Below are 21,874 nucleotides of genomic sequence, written 5' to 3' on the forward strand. Positions count from 1 at the left end.
ATCCTCAGAACCTTAGGCCCCCTGCAAAACCTTTCACCTGACTCCATCAACCTCCTGACCCCACCGACTCCCCGCACCCATACCTTCTACCTTCTTTCTAAAATTCACAAACCCAATCATCCCGGCCGCCCCAGTGTAGCTGGTTACCAACCTTCCACAGAACATATCTCTGCCTACGTAGATCAACACCTTCAACCCATTACATGCAGTCTCCCATCCTTCATCAAAGACACCAACCACTTTCTCGAACGCCTGGAATCCTTACCCAATCTGTTACCCCCGGAAACCATCCTTGTAACCATTGATGCCACATCCTTATACGCAAATATTCCGAACGTCCAGGGCCTCGCTGCGATGGAGCATTTCCTTTCACGCCGATCACCTGCCACCCGACCTAAAACCTCTTTCCTCATTACCTTAGCCAGCTTCATCCTGACCCACAACTTCTTCACTTTTGAAGGCCAGACATACCAACTATTAAAGCGAACAGCCATGGGTACCAGGATGGCTCCCTCGTACGCCAACCTATTCATGGGTCGCCTAGAGGAAGCCTTCTTGGTTACCTAGGCCTGACAACCCAAAGTTTGGTACAGATTTATTGATGACATCTTCATGATCTGGACGCACAGTGAAGAAGAACTCCAGAATTTCCTCTCCAACCTCAACTCCTTTGGTTTCATCAGATTCACCTGGTCCTACTCCAAATCCCACGCCACTTTCCTTGACGTTGACCTCCATCTGTCCAATGGCCAGCTTCACACGTCCGTCCACATCAAACCCACCAACAAACAACAGTACCTCCATTATGACAGCTGCCACCCATTCCACATCAAACGGTCCCTTCCCTACACCCTAGGTCTTCGTGGCAAACGAATCTGCTCCAGTCCGGAATCCCTGAACCATTACACCAACAACCTGACAACAGGTTTCTTATCCCACAACTACCCTCCCGACCTGGTACAGAAGCAAATAACCAGAGCCACTTCCTCATCCCCTCAAACCCAGAACCTCCCACAGAAGAACCACAAAAGTGCCCCACTTGTGACAGGATACTTTCCGGGACTGGACCAGACTCTGAATGTGGCTCTCCAGCAGGGATACGACTTCCTCAAATCCTGCCCTGAAATGAGATCCATCCTTCATGAAATCCTCCCCACTCCACCAAGAGTGTCTTTCCGCCGTCCAACTAACCTTCGTAACCTGTTAGTTCATCCCTATGAAATCCCCAAACCACCTTTCCTACCCTCTGGCTCCTATCCTTGTAACCGCCCCCGGTGTAAAACCTGTCCCATGCACCCTCCCACCACCACCTACTCCAGTCCTGTAACCCGGAAGGTGTACACGATCAAAGGCAGAGCCACGTGTGAAAGCACCCACGTGATTTACCAACTGACCTGCCTACACTGTGATGCATTCTATGTGGGAATGAACAGCAACAAACTGTCCATTCGCATGAATGGACACAGGCAGACAGTGTTTGTTGGTAATGAGGATCACCCTGTGGCTAAACATGCCTTGGTGCACGGCCAGCACATCTTGGCACAGTGTTACACCGTCCAGGTTATCTGGATACTTCCCACCAACACCAACCTATTCGAACTCCGGAGATGGGAACTTGCTCTTCAATATATCCTCTCTTCCCATTACCCACCAGGCCTCAATGTCCGCTAATTTCAAGTTGCCGCCTCTCATACCTCACCTGTCATTCAACAACATCTTTGCCTCTGCACTTCCGTCTCGACTGACATCTCTGCCCAAACTCCTTGACTTTAAATATGTCTGCTTGTATCTGTATATGTGTGGATGGATATGTGTGTGTGTGCGAGTGTATACCCGTCCTTTTTTCCGCCTAAGGTAAGTCTTTCCGCTCCCGGGATTGGAATGGCTCCTTACCCTCTCCCTTAAAACCCACATCCTTTCGTCTTTCCCTCTCCTTCCCTCTTTCCTGACGAAGCAACCATTGGTTGCGAAAGCTAGAATTTTGTGTGTATGTATGTGTTTGTTTGTGTTTCTATCGACCTGCCAGCACTTTCGTATCCTACACAATAATCAACGCACATGCACCGACTAATGACTACAACAGGAAAAACCCAGATGAAATTGATGACTTCTGGACGACAATGGAAGAAACCATCAGAAAAATTCCTGCACATAGAGTCAAAATAATACTGGGAGACTTCAACGCTAAACTCGGAAAAGAAAAGATATACCGACATATCATAGGAAAACATACTCCACACAAGGACACCAACAAAATCGGAAAACATCTGATAGACTTTTGTAAAAGCCACAACCTCGCCATTATGTCAACAAAATTCAAGAAACCAACACGAAAACTTACCACATGGAAATTCCCCAGCGGAAAGCAAGAACTACAAATCGACCACGTAATAGTCCAGAAAGACTCACAAAAAGAAATTTTGAACATAGACACCCGTAAAGGCTACTTTGACTCAGACCACCACCTACTACAGATCGGGATTCGTCTTTTGCCCAAGAAAAAGCTCCAGAAGAACAAAATTGTTAGACCAGATCCAGAATACGTTACTTTAAACCAGACACAAATATTACACAAAATTAAAATGGAGAAAACGACAGACTGGACACAACTTTCACGAAGAATCTGAGAGGCCATGAAACTAGCAAAAGCACCACACACACGGAAACACCGCTGGTGAAACCACACATGTGACCAAGCTATTGACCAACGAATCAGTGCATGGAAAAAATTTAGTAGCCATAAATCCCAAGAGAATTGGATGAACTTCTTGAAAACACAGAAGTAATCAAGCAAAATCATTCGCAGTGAAAAACGACAGTATGACAAACGGCGACTGACAGAGATCGAATCGGACTTCATGAAGAACAATACAAGAAACTTCTACAGAACGTTCAGAGAAAATATGACTGGATATCAACCACCCAACTTGTGCTTCAGAAGACCGGATGGAACCCTAGAAACCAATACCAAAAACAATTGTGACATTCTGGCAAAGTACTTTGAAAAACTGCTCAAACGGACTCCCCTATGGAAGAAATGATGACAGAAACGAGCACATACAATCCAGATAGTGAACCTCCAACTATAGAAGAAGTTAAAGAAATAATCAAGTCACTCAAGAATCGTAGAGCACCAGGAGAAGATGGCATCATTGCGGAAATCTGGAAGTTACAAGACCCAGAACTCACCAAAGACATCCACAGGATCTTGGAAGACATCTGGAAAACCGTGAAAATTCCTGACGACTGGAAAACCGCCCTGATACACCCACTACACAAAAAAGGTGACAAGACTGACCCAAACAACTACAGAGGAATATCCCTACTACCGGTCACATACAAGATCCTCTCTAAAGCTTTACTGAACAGACTAGAATACCAGATTGACCACTTGATTGGGGAATACCAAGCAGGCTTCAGTAAAGGTCGGTCTTGTGGGGAACAAATTTGGAACCTGAAAATGATTTTACAACACAAACAGAACCTGATCATTACCTTTGTTGGCTTCAAAAAGGCATACGTCTCTATCGACTAGAAAACTCTCTTCAAAATTCTAGCAGAATACAAAGTAGACAACAGAACACGGGCTATCATAGAGCAAACTTTAACCAACACGACCTCCAAAGTAAAGTTCTGTGGGGAACTATCAGAGCCCTTTGAAATTCGCACAGGTGTCTGACAAGGCGATGGCCTCTCACCTCTCCTTTTCAATCTGGTGTTAGATAAGGTCATAAAAGAATGGGAAACATCACAAGAGGAGATAACCTTAGGAAACCTACAGATTAAATGCCTGGCTTTTCAGACGATTTGGCGATTGTCACGAAAGGTATAAAGGAAACAAAAGATGCTATTGAAAAACTGCACGAAATCGCTTCCAAAACTGGACTACAGATCTGTTACGAAAAGACACAGTTTATGAGCACAAAGAAACTCTCATCTCTGAACACAAAGTATGGCACGATTTACAAAACGGCAAACTTCAAATACCTCGGTGAAACACTACAAATCAGTGGACATAACAGAGACTCAAACGAAGAAAGAAAGACTAAACTGGACAAGGCATACAAAACAGTGTGGAATCATTACAACAAGAAGTCTATCTCACACAAAGCCAAATTACACCATTACGACATGGTGGTGCTCCCCGAGGCACTATATGCAGCAGAGACCACACTAATCCTAGGGCATACACGTATCAGACAATTAGAAAAAGCAGAACAGAAAATACTTAGGAAAATATTTGGCGCAACTAACAACAATGGAATATGGATCAAGAAACCTACAGAGGAACTGTACAAACATACGGAGACAATTACAGAAAAGATTAGAAAACGCAGACTACAATTCTATGGACACCTATACAGAATGCCATCACACAGGCTGACCAAACAGATGTTTGACCGGGTAACCACTAGAAACAACAAATGGGTGGCAGAGGTAGAAAACGACCTGAACCAACTCAACATAACAGCAGACACAATAAACGACAGAATAAAATTCAGAAACATCATTAAGAAAAGTAAATTACATGAGATACAATGTGACAAACGAACAGGCATACAATGGACCGAAGAACGCAAGCAAGATCACAGCCAGAAGATGAAAGAAATATGGGCAATCAAAAAGGCAATCAAGATGAAGCCGAAGACACAAAGCTGACAAAAAGTATGGACAGAGGACCGGAAACAGAAACACAGCCAGCGAATGAGGGAAGTTTGGGCAGCAAGGAAGGCAGCAAAAGGAACAGGCCATGTAGTTTAGTCCAATGTGCTCTTTAAGAGCAAAACACCAATAATATATATATATATATATATATATATATATATATATATATATATATATATATATATATATTTTTTTTCAATATAATGGAAGGAAACATTCCACGTGGGAAAAATTATATATAAAAACAAAGATGAGGTGACTTACCGAACAAAAGCGCTGGCAGGTCGATAGACACACAAACAAACACAAACATACACACAAAATTCAAGCTTTCGCAACAAACTGTTGCCTCATCAGGAAAGAGGGAAGGAGAGGGGAAGACGAAAGGAAGTGGGTATTAAGGGAGAGGGTAAGGAGTCATTCCAATCCCGGGAGCGGAAAGACTTACCTTAGGGGGAAAAAAGGACAGGTATACACTCGCACACACGCACATATCCGTCCACACATACAGACACAAGCAGACATACTATGTCTGCTTGTGTCTGTATGTGTGGATGGATATGTGCGTGTGTGCGAGTGTATACCTGTCCTTTTTCTCCCCTAAGGTAAGTCTTTCCGCTCCCGGGATTGGAATGACTCCTTACCCTCTCCCTTAAAACCCACTTCCTTTCGTCTTCCCCTCTCCTTCCCTCTTTCCTGATGAGGCAACAGTTTGTTGCGAAAGCTTGAATTTTGTGTGTATGTTTGTGTTTGTTTGTGTGTCTATCGACCTGCCAGCGCTTTTGTTCGGTAAGTCACCTCATCTTTGTTTTTATATATATATATATTCAGTTTCAAAATATTAGTACCAGTTTAGTACTGTATTAGTTATTTTCAAATACTTAAATATTTTTAGGATGTAAGACCCAATTAAAACCTGCTATATACATACTTTTTGACTGAAAGTATTAGGCATATTGTATTAATTTTACTAACCATATTAAAGCATTAACTTTGAGATATTGTTTTTATTTAATGAACTCTGAGCCTTATTCAAAGTAAGCTTAAATTAGCTATTTCACTTATTAATCAAAGTGCTATTACTATGCGAGAGCAATATTTTATGTTTTATTCTTTTAATGATAGTTTAGGATTTATTTAAATATAATTCCTGTCTTTCCATAGCTATATATTCACTGCTCTGTAATAGTCTATAAGCATGATTATTACTGTACATTAAATTAGCTTTTTATGAAAATACCATGTGTGTTTATACTTTGTTTCTTTTTTCTAAAGCCAAAAAATGTGTCAGGCTTGTAGAGTTTCCCAGAGTACCGAGTTACTGAGAGTTCAGTTTTCTGGGTTCTAATGTTGCTTGTATGACTCTAAAATGCTTAAAAAACTTTAAAACTCACTATTTTTCATCTAAAATTTAATGAAATTTAGAAAATTTCCTGGGGCAAGACCCCTCCCCCCCCAAATACATTTTTACAAGTCGGTGCTCCTGTTCAGAGGTAAGATGTCACAGTGGTATACAAAAGAAAATTCAAATACAGAGTGCTGATTACATTTCAAGGAACCCTTTGATGAAATACAGCATCATGGATGAAGCTCAGTCATTAAATGACATTTCTGCTAAACCAATGGAAGATCCAGCACTGCTGAAAACAATAGAATCCTTGAAAAAGGGGAAACCAACCAAAGGAGAATACCAGTAATTGAATACTACTTAATTAAGAAGATAGTGTGTAAGAGGAACTATGATCCAAGGGGACTGCTGTCTATTCTGAAGTATTTCCATGATGCTCCAAATGTTGCTCACCTGAATTTTCTGCAAACCCTAGACTAAATCAGATGCAGGTATCACTGGCCACATTTCTATTGATATTTTAAACACTATGTGGGCCCATGTAAAGAATGCCAATGGTGAAAGTATGTGCTGCAGTTACCTCCGGAACATCTGGTACTAATCCCAAATGCAGAGGCAGCATTCCACCAAATTGGAATCCGCCTCTTATGGAGGTCTCTGAAGTTGACAAATAGGAAGCAATGGATAATAGTCTGCACTGGCTACCTCACGCACTATGTTGTTGCTAAAGCTGTGGTGATCACCTAAGTTCCAGAAATTGTAAAGTTCATCGTACAGAAGACATCATTTTGAAGCACAGAAAACCCTGTGTGATGATCTCTGATTGTGGATAAGTTTTCCAGTTGAAAATAGTGTCAGAGGTAATTTTACATTGCAACATTACCAACAGGGGTGACAACAGCCTAACATCCACAGACAAATGGCCTAATGGAACACCTTAATAAGACATTGACAGAGATGCTCTCAATGTGAGGGCTTACACATCCTCCATACAGGCCCAATCTCTCCCCATGTGATTTCCATATTTTTTTAACCCTGAAGACATTTGATGGCCATCTATTTCCTTTGGATGAAAAGGTGCATGCCTAGGTACAATCATGGTTCAAGAGGCAACAACAAACATAATTCCATGATGGCACTGCCCGTCTTGTCTCACATTGGGATAAATTATTAACAGTTATGGTAATTACTTTTGAAACAATAAACATTTTACTTACTTTTTTTCATCTGTCTTATTTTCATTTGACTGCCTCTTATACACTGATAGTGGACAGAGAAACTGGGATACAATAATTCCCATCATGACATTCATGTAGAACACAGTAAAGCAAGACACTATAGGCTTCACACTGACCCGCAGCTATTATTTGTTACTCAGTATTTATCATTCCTGGAACATTCTTGACACAATTTTTGTTTGTAGTGTTAGTATATTCTGGAACATTCAATGTTGGTATAAATACCAACATTTAGGTATATTCAGTGTTTTACAAATAGCTGTACTCTCTGTTCAGGACTTCATTTCTATTCTAGTTGTACAATGACAAGTGGAACTGTTGAGGAACAACAACAGCTAAATCAAGACCTGGCAGATCTCACGTACTGACAGACAAGGACAGTCAAGCACAGTAGAAGGCAATTGTAAGAAACTGTCTGTTCCAAAGTGCTAACAGCAGGCCACCTAGCATGATGACTGTGCTTATTGAGTTACAAAAAATATAGTAGGCTACAATTGTTGAGCATCTCTTCACAACCCACACATTTCTGCAATCAGTACTTAGTGACTCACAAGGTGGCGTAAAGAGTGATGCCACTGGACAGTGGATGATTGGAAACAAGTGATTTGCTGTGATGAGTCATTCAAAATAGTGTGGCAATCTGATGGTAGTGTTTGGGTTTGGTGAATGGCTGGAAAATGTTACCCGCTGCCATGTGTAGTATCAACAGTGAGCTACAGAGGAGGTTAGGTTACAATATGTGGACATTTTTCTCAATTAGGGTTTGGTCCCTTTATTGTGGTAAAGCAAATGCTAAATGAAGAAGGTTATGAAAACATTTTACAGCACTGTATAAAGTGTACGGTAGAGGAATAGTTAGGATATGATGGACACTGTTATAAAGCTTGACAATGTACCGTCATAAAACAGCACCTGTGAAGCAATGGTTTATGGACAATAACATTCTTAAAATAGACTGGCCTGCCCAGAGTCTCAACTTGAACCCATGGAACACCTTTGGGATGAGTCAGAGCATCGAGTTTGCTACAGTTCCCACTGCCCACCTACCATGGTTTCAGCTCATGTTAAAGAATGGATCCCATACCTCCACAAATATTCAGACACCTTCGTGAAAGTGTCCCAACCAGAGTTCAAGCGACCAGGAAGACAAAGGGTGGATATAACCCACATTATTGTCCACTAATAGATGTCCACGTAATTTTCATCACACAGTGTATTAGGGACACAGTTGGAACTCGCTCTCGGGGCCACATCAAAATCTGTTCCAATTTTTTGAAACAATGTATTTATCATAATGCTACTCATATCTGTAGGATCTCCATTGGTTCCAGTGGAGTACTCTTGTATCTAGATGTCAAAGTCCATCATGTATAAAACTGTACAGAAGTCCCTTGTCTGTTTGAATGACAACTATTTTGTATTGTTCCTCAGTTCTGCTATGGCTCATTATTCTTCCTTGGAGATATTTGGTTTTGACAGCTAAGCTTAGATAAGAATACCCACAATTCATTGCCAGACTTTCTAGATCCAACAAGAGGCAAACTTTCTCCAATTTAGTGACGTCTTCTTTCAGGATGCAAAGAGAAGTTGGCTCTCCCATTCAGATGTCTACAGTGGGGGTCTCTGAGCCTGCTCTAGGGAAATCTAGCCATCATTTACAACAGACTGAACTATGATTTGGGTCTTTCAGTTTTCTGATGAAAACTGAAGTTGTGGAGTTTGATGGACAACATGTGATCATGATTAAAGCATCCAACTGACTTCAAGTACACTTTTAAAGTGGCAATCCATATTGACCACAGACCTTATGGTCAGTGACATTGATATTCACAAATGAGCCAATAAAGAAGACAGTGAACACTGTATGGGCACAGGTTGCCCTGACATATGTAGTCTCATGCAGCAATGTTTTTAAAAAACCTTTTTTCACTTTGCCCTGCTGCACTGAAGTGTTATCTTTTCTATCACTTCCTAAAACTACACAAGTATCTCAATGAACAGCTTGCAGTCACTTCTCGACATAAAACAAAACTGGTCACCAGATGGTACACTTTGTAACGATTTCAACAAGAAGCTCATCGATATTGATCAATACCTGTATTGTATGTACCACTGTCAGACCATACTTTGCCCTAATAAATGTAACTATTCCAAAAAAAATATTGTCCCTCTTCATTCTACCGTGGAAGTGAATAATGAATATACAGGATGCCAGTGCACTATTAAGATCCCCAGACATTAAATGTTAGTGGCAGAATCTTTGAAATAACTGCAGAGAGTAAAAGACTTTTAAGAACATATGTAAGTGACTATAATGAATTGCAGGATGACGTGAAATGATCTTTCATGAGACTTTTATGAGTGTTTGGCCATAACTTATGAGATGGACTTGAAAAGTTTCTCTAAACAAATAAAGAATATATAAACACTGAACTGCTGCAGAGTCTGGCCACATACCACCACAGAACACATCTGTGTCTGATTGGTTGCCATATCCTTAGGCCTCCTCTACTGAAGCCAGAGGCATGCAGCAGTCCCAACTTTGGCTGTACACACTACACTGTGTACATGCTAGACTATAACAGGAACATTTCTCACTGTGTACAAATGAGAGGACAACGATATAAAAATTCCTATATCATCACCCATCAGCAGAGCATGCAGCCGTCCGTGACACTGCAAATCATCACAGCTAGGCATTCAGTCTCCCTCCAGGCTCAACACTGGCTGCTCCTGCAGCTTTTCTATTGGTGGCAATCTTTATCTGGACACTGGCTGTGTATGGTCCACAACATCAACCAACACATTTACATACCTGCTTCTGACCGAGCCAGACACCAACCAGGACACTGGCCAGATCACCAACCAGAAACTCAACCAGATATCGACCAACACTCATCTTGGATACCGGTTTGGACTATCGTGACAAATCTCCTATTTTAGCAGAAGTGGTTTTACTTTTCTGCTTTAATATCAGACCTGTGAATTATTTATTTTTGTTGTTATGAATAAAAGTGTTCTTCCATTGTAACCTGTGCATCAACTTATTTACTTACTGTCCTTGGCGTCTCACAAAATAAAGACATATAAACTGCAGGAAAGAAAAATGTAATGTCGTTTTAGTATTACAGCTTTGAAAATTATTTTATGGTGTAAGCAACATTTAAATGCGTAATGAATGTTTTAATTTGAATCACTGAGCAAACATTGGTAGGTACATTATCGTAGTATGCAAACTGAAATCTAACTTCCTTTTACAGTACAGTATATTCTTGCCCAGTGCACCAGTTTGACAAACAAAATATCAAGCAGCAGCCATTTATGATATACACAGGTTGGTAGTATATGAATGTACAGACTAAACAATGGAAAATCCAGGGTGGAGAAATAACAATTTTATGAAAAGGACAGATTGCTACTCATCATATAGTAGAGATGTTTAGTCCCAGACAAGCACAACAATATGACTACCATACCTTTTGGCCAAAAGGTCTTCTTCTAAAGTAGAAAACAAACACACATTCAAACATGCACAACTCACACACTCAGGGCCATTGTCTTTGGCCACTGAGGTCGAACTCTTTACTGCAGCTGTACCTGATGGGAGAAGCACTCTGTGGGTGGTGGGTGTGAAGAGGATGCCGGGGAAGGATAGCAGGGTAGAGGTGGGAGAAGGTCTAGGGCTGCTTGTGTGAGTACAGTAGGGTTGCTAAGTGCATTTGGGAATGTTTGCAACTAGGAGAAAGGGGAAGGGGAACAGAAAAGGAGAGAAGTAAAGGAATGGAAGACTAGTGGGTGCATTGGTAGAATATAAGGCTGTGTAGTGCTGGAGTGGGTACATGGAAGGGATAGTAGGTGAAGGACAGGGAATATTGAAAGTTGAGGCTAAGGGGGTTGTAGGAACATAGGATATATGCAGGAAGTGTTTCCTCCTGAGCAGTATGGAAAAGCTGGTGTTGATTGGAAGAATCCAGACAGCATAAGTTGTGAAGAAGTCATTGAAGTGAAGCATATTGTGTTGGGCTGCACATTCAGCAACTGGGTGGTCCAGCTGTCTGTTGGTTACAGTTTGTCGGTGGACACTCATGTGGACAGACAGCTTGTTGCTCGTCATGCCCACATGGAAAGCAGCACGGTGCTTGCAGCCTATTTTCCAGTTAATATTGGACAGAAAATGCTTGTGACTCAAGCAGCACAATGATTGCAGCTTAGTTTGCGGATCATGTGAGTGCTTTTGGTTCAAATGGCTCTGAGCACTATGGGACTCAACTGCTGAGGTCATTAGTCCCCTAGAACTTAGAACTAGTTAAACCTAACTAACCTAAGGACATCACAAACATCCATGCCCGAGGCAGGATTCGAACCTGCGACCGTAGCGGTCTTGCGGTTCCAGACTGCAGCGCCTTTAACCGCACGGCCACTTCGGCCGGCTGTGAGTGCTTTTGATGGGATAGGAGATGCTTGTGACCGAACTGGAGTAGGTAGTGGTGGGAGGGTGTATGGGATGGGATTTGCATCTAGGTCTGCTGCAGGGATGTGAGCCATGAGGCATGGGGTTAAAAGCAGAGTTGGTGTTGGGATGGACAAGGCTACTGAGCAAGTTTGGTGGGTGGCAGAATACACTGTGGGAGGGTTGAGAAGGGTAGTGGGTAGGATATTTCTCATTTCAGGGCACGAGAGGTAACTGAAACCCTGACAGAGTACTCCAGTCTTGGATGCTACTGAGTCATAAGGGGAGTACTCCTTTGTGGTGATACAGCGACCATGTGGGAGGTGTTAGGTGACTAGGAAGACAAGGCATGAGAGATCTGTTTCTGAACAAGGTTGGTCAGGAAGGATTCCTCTTGATCCCCAGAAATAGTTTGGCATAGGATGCTTGTGCCTACTGCTGTACCACAGATTTATTTATAGGTAATGCCTTCACAGGAAAAGTAATTGAGGGTGAAGATGTTGTTGCTCATAGTGACCATGAAGGAAGTTAAGTTGTAGGTTTGGAGTCAGTCAGGCACTGGGAAATGTAGTGTTTAATGGCAGCAAGGCCATGGCCATAATGGAAGTTAATGTAGAGCAAGGTGAAAAGCTGGGTGCTGTGAGGTAAAGGAACTGTGGAGAGTCGGTGGAAGAAATTGTTGGTGTTTTTTATATAAGAACTTATGGGCTATAAGATGAAGGTGTTGGTCAACGAGAGTAGAGATTCTCTCAATGGGGGCACAGTAGCCAGCCACAATGGAGTGTCCTGCATGGTTGGGTTTATGTACTTTAAGAAGCATGTAGAGGATAAGAGTGTGGGCAGTGGTGAGGAGGAGAGAGAAAGACTCAGGGGAGAAGTTATAGGATAGGCCTAAGGATCCGAGGAGAGACTGGAGATCCTACTGGACTTCTGGAATGGGGTGGCTGTGTTTGTAGTTGGATGAATCTGACAGCCAGTAGAGTCCCTCCACCATAGCGGTGGATACTTCATCAGCAGGTAGGAACATAAGGTCTGGGTTGGGTAGATTTCAGTTCTTTCTGCAAATGTAACATTAGTTAGAGAGATTTTAGGAATGATGGTGAGGCAAGGTTTGCTGTTAATAAATTCTGGAATGTCAACAGGGGGTAATTTTGGAGCAATGGCGATGGATCACAGTTGGATGGAGGAGTGAATTGTGTCAGGCAGGGCTCAACATCATTTTTGAGTTGAGACTGATTGGTAAGCTTAGTAGGGGGGGGGGGGGGGGGGGGGGGGGGGGAAATACCACTGCAGGCACCAGGAAAAACACTTTTTTGCCACCAATCCCACAAATCACATGCAACCCAAAGCCAATGTTGATTCCTGTCTGACTGAATAATATTCTCCATCAGGGTTTCAACTACCTCCTGCCATGCCCTGAAACAAGGAATAACCAATCCACTAACCTTCCCATCCCTCCCACTGTGGTAGTCTATTGCCTACCAAAACTACACAGCATCCTTATCCATCACTATTCCACCCCTACTCCCAAATCCTTGTCTCATGCCTCACATCCCTGGAACAGATCTAGATGCAAGACCTGTTCCTTATATCCTCCCAACACTACCTTTTCCAGTCCAACCACAAGCATCTCTCATCCCATCAAAGACACGTCTACCTGTAAAAGTAGTCATGTAATCTCCAAAACAAGCTGCAACCAATGTGCTGCTTTCTATGTGGACATAACAAACAATAAGCTGTTTGTCCATGTGGATGGCCCCTGACAAACTGTCACAGAGAAACAGCTGGATCATCCAATTGAGAACATGCTGCACAGCACAATGTGTTTCATTTTGATAACTGCTTTACAGCATATGCCATCAGGATCCGTCCAGTCAATACAGCTTTTGTGAATCGCACAGGTGGAAATTCACCTTGCAGTATTTCCTACATTCCCATAACCCCCCTTGGCCTCAACCTCTACTAGTCCCTGTCCTTCACCTACCTATCTCCTTCCCCATTCCCACGCCACCATTACACAGTCTCCTATTCCACCAATGCACCCAGAAGTCTTTTCTCCTCAACTTCTCTCCCTTTCCATTCCCCCACCTCCCACCCCTTCTCCCCCCTCAAACCACTCAACTGCACTATCAGCCCTACCCTGTCTCCATTAAGTCCATGCACACTTCCACAAGCAGCACTATGCCTTCCCCCATCCCTAACCTTCTATCTCTCCCTCCTCTTCTGCCCCCCCCCCTCCTCCTTACCCTCACATGCACATATTGCTTCTCCATCAGGCACAGTTGCTGTAGGCATTTCAGCCTCAGCAATCAGAGACAGTGGTCATGTGTGTATGAGCTGTAATTGTGTGAATCTGTGTGTGTATTTCTACTTTTGAAGAGAGCCTTTTGGCTGAAAGCTCAGATGTGTAGCAGTCTTGTTGTTGTGCCCATCTGCTATGCCTATACGGAGAGCAGCAATCTAAGCTCTTTATACTATTAATGTACAAAGTAAGTAATAGAGCAGATTTTACAAAGTGTGAACAATGATGTGCAGTGTTGCTGACTCAATGACATGTAGCTGTGAGAGAGAAACTGCTGAACAGCAAATCCAAGTGTTGCAGACACTATTTGTCCCAGGCTATGATGGTGGGTTCCTAATGAATGAAAAAAGTTTTTAATTACTTGTCACAAAATTTCCTTGATACCATCACCATCCTCAGCAGAAGAATTTAGTACAGCACATGCTCATGAAACTTCATCTGTCTTTGTTGCCAGGTATAGCTGGAATTTGGAGAGACTATACTCACAATGCACCGTCATCACACGAAGCCATAAACATTTCCATGGAAGGCATACAACACAGTGAACTGTTTTAATCACCCTTCCAGAGACCATAGGAGCATTACATAATGAAACGAAGTTTAGAGCTCTACTGACAAACATGTACTGTCTCTTGTTTTGAGGCCGGCCGCGGTGGTCTAGTGGTTCTAAGCGCGCAGTCCGGAACCGCGGGACTGCTATGGTCGCAGGTTCGAACTCTGCCTCGGGCATGGATGTGTGTGATGCCCTTAGGTTAGTTAGGTTTAAGTAGTTCTAAGTTCTAGGGGACTGATGACCACAGAAGTTAAGTCCCATAGTGCTCAGAGCCATTTGAACCATTTTCTCTTGTTTTGAAAACAATTTCTTCTTGTTGGTTAGCTAGTTACTTGTTCCACTAATCAGTCTCATATGATGTGGAACATGTGAAGTGCATAATAGATGCACACATAAATAAAGCTTTTATTATTATTATTATTACCTACCACATTCCCTTACATGGCATAAAATGCATATATTATACCTATGGAATTATTTATTCCTATTCACGAATTCATCTGTGTTGTAGAAGGAGTTGTCAAGGAGATACGATTTCAATTTATTTTTGAAATTATTACTATTGTCTGTCAGACATTTTATTTCATCTGGTAATTTATTGATAAGCTTTACAGCAGCATATTTTACACCTTTCTGTGCCAAAGATAGGTTAAGTAGAGAATAGTGTAGGTCTTTCTTTCATCTGGTATAATAATCATGAATGTCACTGCTATTTTTAAACTGGTCCATGTTGTTGAGAACAAATTTCATTACTGGGTAAATGTACTATGGGACTGTTGTAAGAATTCCTAATCTTTTAAACAGATGCCTACAAGGTGTACAGCTATGAGCTCCAAACATTATTCTAAACATTTTCTTTTGAGCAGTGAATACTTTTTGCCTAAGTGTTGAGTTACCCCAAAATATTATTCTTTGTGACATCAGAGAGTGAAAGTATGCAAAGTAGGCTAGATTGTTGTTGAACCAAGTCGCTTTAGGAGATCAAAAATATGAATTTCCCAATTGAGACTCTCATCTATATATACACCCAAAAACTTAGTATGCTCTACCCCGGCTACTGACTTCCACTGATATACTCCTTGCAGTAGAAAACTGGATGTACTGTGTTTTTTCAAACTCCAGAGCAAGCCCATTCACAGAAAACCAATTAATAACTTTTCCAAAGACATTATTCGTTTCATTTTCTATTCGAGTTCCTTTACTGGATTAATAATGATGGTTGTATCATAAGCAAACAGTATCAGTTTAGCTTCTTGTTTCAGATAAGAAGGAAGGTCATTCACTTATATCAAGAACAGAAGGGCACCTACGATCGAACCTTGTGGAGCACCTAATGTAATTTCACCCCAGTTAGATGAAGTGGAAAACTTCGTTAAATCACTTAAACCATATAAAGAAACTTTTTGCTCCTTGTTCTGTAGACATGACTTCAACTACTCATATGCTGTGTCATTTCTACCATAGAATTGTAATTTCTGTAACATAATGTCATGGTTCATACAACCAAATGCTTTGGATAAGTCACAAAAAATTCCTATTGGTGACATTTTACTATTTAAAGACTCTATTATATGGGCAGTGAAATTGCATATTGCTGTCTCAGTGGCACAGCATTTTTGAAATCCAAACTGTGATTTACTAAGTATCCCTTTACTGTTGAGATGGCTAACCACTCTTGAGTACATTACTTTCTCAATGATTTTTGAAAATGCTGTAAGCAAGGATACTGACCAGTAATTATTGACATCTGTGATGTCCCCTTTTCTACAGGGAGACTTGAAAGTGGCATATTTGAAACTGTCTGGGAAAATACCTTGAGTTAGTGATCCATTAGATACATGACAGAGCAACAGCTGTAACTGCTTCACATTGTTTTAATATCTTGTTAGAGATGTCATCCATTCAAACAGAACATTTCTTTTTCAAAGATTTAATGATTTTCCTTATTTCACAAGAGGTTGTTAGGTGAAAATTAATCTGACTAAGATTTCTTGCCGGCCGCTGTGGCCGAGTGTTTTTAGGTGCTTCAGTCTGGAACCGCGCTGCTGCTATGGTCACAGGTTCGAATCCTGCCTCAGACATGGATGTGTGTGATGTCCTTAGGTTAGTCAGGTTTAAGTAGTTCTAAGTCTAGGGGACTAATGACCTTAGATGTTAAGTCCCATAGTGCTTAGAGCCATTTGAATTTTAAGATTTCTCAAAATTGACACTTTCATGTACTGCTTGGCTTTTTCTTTTGAACTATTCTCACCAATTTTTTTACCTACACTTAAGAAATGGTTGTTAAATATACTAGCTACTTGTGTACTGTTGGTTAAAATGGCATCATTCTCTTTAATTGTAATACTATCTACCCCAGTAGTTACTTTTCCTGTCTCCTTTCTACAAATATTCCATATTGTTTTGATTTTATTGTCCGAGTTGTTAATTTCATCTCTAATAAACATACGTCTTTATTTTCTGAGAACTTTTCTCATCTTGCACAACCACAGACAGTTTCAAGGAGTAATTACTAGTTTTGGTCACTGCCCGCCATCTTCAGATCGACAAGACATACTGTTCTTTCTAAAATGTGGCCACTCTATTTTATAGAACTAAATGAGAATTAATTTATAATTTCAGATAATGATAATGGCACCTGTCTCTGCCCCTATGCATTATATTTTTCCTCTCCCTTGACTGAGAAACATTTATACAGATATTTGAAATAGACTTTTCATTATTAACATCATTTGTGTAATGTCTAAATGACTTACTGCTGTTTCTAATAGTTTCATACTAACCTTACTGACATAATCTGTATGGTCAATCCATTCCCAATGTTTCACAGGATCTTGCTGGAATAAAAAGAAATGTGAGATTACACATTCTAGAATTCACATTATAACCAAGTTTTACATGATAACTGAACCGATAAGTGAAACAGAAAACAACATAAAACTAAAACAAATTAAGCAGAAAACAAATATTATGTTTCAGGAAGTTACTACTCTTTATTTTTTCTGTAGAATAATTTCAAACAGGACTGAATGAGACTGTAAAGTGTTTTGATGGAGGTACAGATCAGTATCAAAATCTAGAATTGAAACAAATCAGTTGCAAGATGGGAAGTGGAGGAGCTATTTGTGTGATTCAATATTAATTGGTAATCTACGTGAAAAAAGGCATTAGAGAAAAAGTCATGACAAGCAAGGACAAAAAAGAGAGTCACTCAGAGCAAACCCATCTTGAAAGGGTGTTAGCTAATGTGCATGATAATTGTTAAGTTTGAGAATGAATTCTTAGAATGAAAAGAAGAAAATGAAGAAGAAGACAAGAGCAAGAAGAGAAGGGATGGAGGGAAAATAATAACTGAATAATAGTTGCAGCTTACAAGATCCATTTCCATGCATTACAAGTGGACAATTCTTTCAGATAAATGGAGGAAGAAATGCATTGGGAAATGAGGATAGATTATGCAGAAAAGCTTGGAAGAACTTTTAAGCTAAAAACTGAAAACAAAATAATTCACAACAGAGCATTTGGGGTAAGATCACAAAATTACTTTCACTTACTAATGATGATAGTTATCCCCATCATCCAGCTTCAGGTCAGCTTGGGACATTTATGATACTTCTCTACTTTCCCCAGTTTTTCACCTTTCTTATTCTATCTTCTATAACTGTTTTGTTTGAGTCCAAGTTTCTTCTTCTTAAACTGGTCTTAATGAAGTCGGTCTCTCTTGTGTGGGTCTTCCTCTTGTCCTCAAGGTAGGCCTCCATAATTTATTTTCATATCCGTCCACCTCCCATTCTCTGTAAACATCCTAACAATTTTAATCTATTCTTTTCATTTCTCTCATTCCACTTTTCTTCCTAACATCTTCATTCATCACTCTGTGTTTCCTAATTTTCCCTAACATACTCATACTTCTTAGGAACTTGTCTTCTTGTTATTGTCCAGATCTTTGATGCATATGTCAATATAGATGTAGAGTAAGTCTTGTACAGCACATCCTGCACTTCACTGACACCTCCATTCCCCATGCTAAGCACCTTACACCATGGTAAAATGCATTTCTCTGTTGTACCCTTTTACTAATTTCTGCCTTCTACCTCACATTCTGTATTATCATTCTTCCATGATGGCTCTAGGAATATACTACAGTCCCCTACAAATCACTCACATGGGGATCATGAGGACAAGACTAGAATAATTATAGCACACACAGAGGCATTCGACAATCATTGTTACCACATTCCATATGTGAACGGAACTGTTAGAAAGCCTAATAAATGGTACAATGAAAGATACCTTTTGCTACGCACTTCACATGGTTTGCAGAACATAGATGTAGATGTTGACCACTCTCTTACTTTTCTACACACTGCATTTCATGCCATATTTCTCAATTTTTTTCATTTAAAATATCTAATTGTTCTTGTATGTCCTTACTGTTGGTTCCCTGCCACACAATATCATCAGCAAATAACACTAACTCCATCTCCCTTTCTCCATGAGTTTCTTATGTCTCTTTCACAATTTTATCCATAACCACTGTAAATAATAATGGTGACACCACTTTTTTATGGTCTCAAACCTGTAACATTGTTAAACTAATCAGTTCTTCCAACTTGAATACGGACACAGCTGAAGCTTTTGTCATACATTGCCTTTAATATTTTATAGTATGTTTTACATCTCACTTTCTTTCTGAAGTTCCCTGCACATTTTCTCTGGGAAAACTATTGGTATATCTTCACTAACAAGGAGACCATAAAAAATTTCTCTCACTGATTTGATTCGTATTGACAGGGTATGTAAGGCATGACCAGGACCCAACAAGTGTGAATAAGAAGACACAACTCTCAGCCATTTTTGAGAAAACAGAGTTTGAAAATTTTAGGTGTACTTACATATTTTGTATGGTCACCCGTACACAACGTGTCCACAGATGAGTGAGTAAGTGCTTAGTTTCATAAGTATGAGATTTCTGGATTGAATCTTGCTGCTGGTACTACTTTTTTTGGTGAGTTATCTGCATCTGCATGAATAATTCAATATGTGTGACATCCAAGAACAGTTTATCAATGTAAAACAAGTTTGTTTTGCAATAGACATACTGAATAAAACCATGGACATGCAAAAATTTGGTGTTTCCTCCATCTGCTGTATGTCACCATAATTATTGTTTACCATATTCCTACAACCATTATCATCCTGATTCATGCAGTGCTGCATAGGTTACTCATTATATATGTCATAAATGTAGATACAATTATACAAATAAAATGACTACACTAATTTAGTCGTAAGTTATCATATACCCTTTTTTCATTTCCAATCTCCTAAAGGTAAAACTTTTTCTCTTTTTTCGTATTAAAGATTACGAAAATAGTAAATGAATGACTAGATATCAATACTTTTCACAGTCATAACAAATCTGTTGTTAGTATATTATGTGGATATGAACTACCAGCAGTGAGATTTGATCCAGAGACCTGGCCCGTATGACGCGCCATATGAAGTGCCTACTCACTTCGCTGCGGATTCCGTGAACAAAGCTTACAGCATAAGCATGTCTATAATTTTCAAACTTGATTTCCTCAAAAACAATTGAAAGTTGCTTCTTCATGTTTACATATGTTAAAGTCCTAGTCATCCCTTCACACCCTATCAAATGAATCAGATCAGAGAGGGAAGTTTGTACTGTCCCCTTGAAAGTCAAGAAATATCATCACAAGATCTTTCCCCTGCTCTGAATATCTTTCCATCAATTGTCTCATAATAAAGACTGGATCCACTGTTGTCGTTCTGTGTTGAAAGCCGCATGGCTCGTTAATCTTACCGACCCACATATCACCAATAAATTTTCAGTCTCTTCATAAAGAATAATTCGTTTCAAAAACTTCGAGACATGTAAGAAGTTTTCAAAAATTACTTTTCTAATACAGCACAGCAGTTAATAAATACACACCTTGAAAAACAGCCGGCCAGTCACTCAGATCAAAAAATTCATTCAAACACATTATTCATGTATCCAGCAGCACCTGAGGAACTGTCAAAAATGCTAAAAGAATACCTAATAAATATTCAGTGTGTGTTGATGAGATACCAGGTGCTATTATCAAATTTAGCACAACATTTATTGTGGAACCACTAATAGACATAGTAAATTCATCTTTGGAGAGTGGTGTGTTTCCAAATAATCTAAAAACTGCAAAAGTAACACCTTTGCATAAGAAAGGTGCAAAAAAATGATATTGCTAATTATAGGCCAGTTTCAGTATTGTCAGCCTTCAGAAAAATTATGGAAAAAGTGTTCCTTAGAAGATTAAAAGTTTTCTTAAGTAAAGAGAGGTTGATAAGTGACTCCCAACATGGGTTCATAGCTGGAAAGCAACTCGGACAGCTAATCTTGCCTTCTTAAATGAAATATTAAAAGCAGTGGATGATAAGCAACATGTATCTCGGATATTTCTGGATGTAAGTAAAGCCTTCAATGTTATTGATCATGACATTCTCTTGCATAAATAAGTAATAATGGAATTAGAGGACAATCTGAAAGGTGGCTCCAGTCATACCTCAGTGATCATCAGCAGATTAAAGAAATAAAACACAAAGATAGTGAAACACAAAAAATTCCTAGTTTTTACAGTGACGAGGAGAAAATCAAGTATGAAGTCTCACAAGAGTCAGTTCTGGAACTGGTCCTATTTCTGTGGAATATAAATGACTTGGCTAGTGAAATACGTGATGAATCCACTGTACTCTTTGAAGATGACACTAATATTCTAATTAAATGACAGAATGAGGAAACTCTGCAGGAGGCTGCAATATCAGTTATGCATACCTTAATGCACTGGTTCAGGAACAATAGACTTATCATAAATTCTGAAAAAACTGTGGCAGTTAACTTCCACACCACATACAACCTCCATCCTGCAAACCCTGTTTTCACTATCAAAAGAAAGGATGAGTCAAAGGTTGTTTTTGTTATTGTGGCCTTCAGTCCAGAGACTGGTTGGATGCAGCTCTCGATGCTACTCTATCCTGTGCAAGCTTCTTCATTTCCCAGTACCTACTGCAACCTACATCCTTCTGAATCTGCTTAGTATATTCATCTCTTGGTCTCCCTCTGTGATTTTTACCCGCCATGGTGCTCTCCACTACTAAATTGGTGATCCCTTGATACCTCAGAACATGTCCTACCAACCGATCCCTTCTTCTAGTCAAGTTGTGCCACAAATTTCTCTTCTCCAGAATTCTATGCAATACCTCCCCATTAGTTATGTGATCTACCCATCTAAACTTCAGCATTCTTCTGTAGCACCACATT

The 21,874-nt window shown here is 40.2% G+C and overlaps 1 protein-coding gene across 1 annotated transcript in view; it reads right to left on the reverse strand.

Annotated features, from left to right (window-relative positions):
* LOC124777829 (serine/threonine-protein phosphatase 6 regulatory ankyrin repeat subunit C-like) overlaps nucleotides 1-21,874 on the reverse strand; it is a 384,246-nt gene that overhangs the window by 282,347 nt on the left and 80,025 nt on the right. The window contains exon 3 of the mRNA XM_047253358.1: nucleotides 17,340-17,393. Within this exon, the coding sequence (XP_047109314.1) occupies nucleotides 17,340-17,393 (54 nt within the window). The remainder of the gene's footprint in view (nucleotides 1-17,339; nucleotides 17,394-21,874) is intronic.

The sequence above is a fragment of the Schistocerca piceifrons genome, chromosome 1, assembly GCF_021461385.2.
Source record: "Schistocerca piceifrons isolate TAMUIC-IGC-003096 chromosome 1, iqSchPice1.1, whole genome shotgun sequence".
NCBI classification, from domain to species: Eukaryota; Metazoa; Arthropoda; class Insecta; order Orthoptera; family Acrididae; genus Schistocerca; species Schistocerca piceifrons.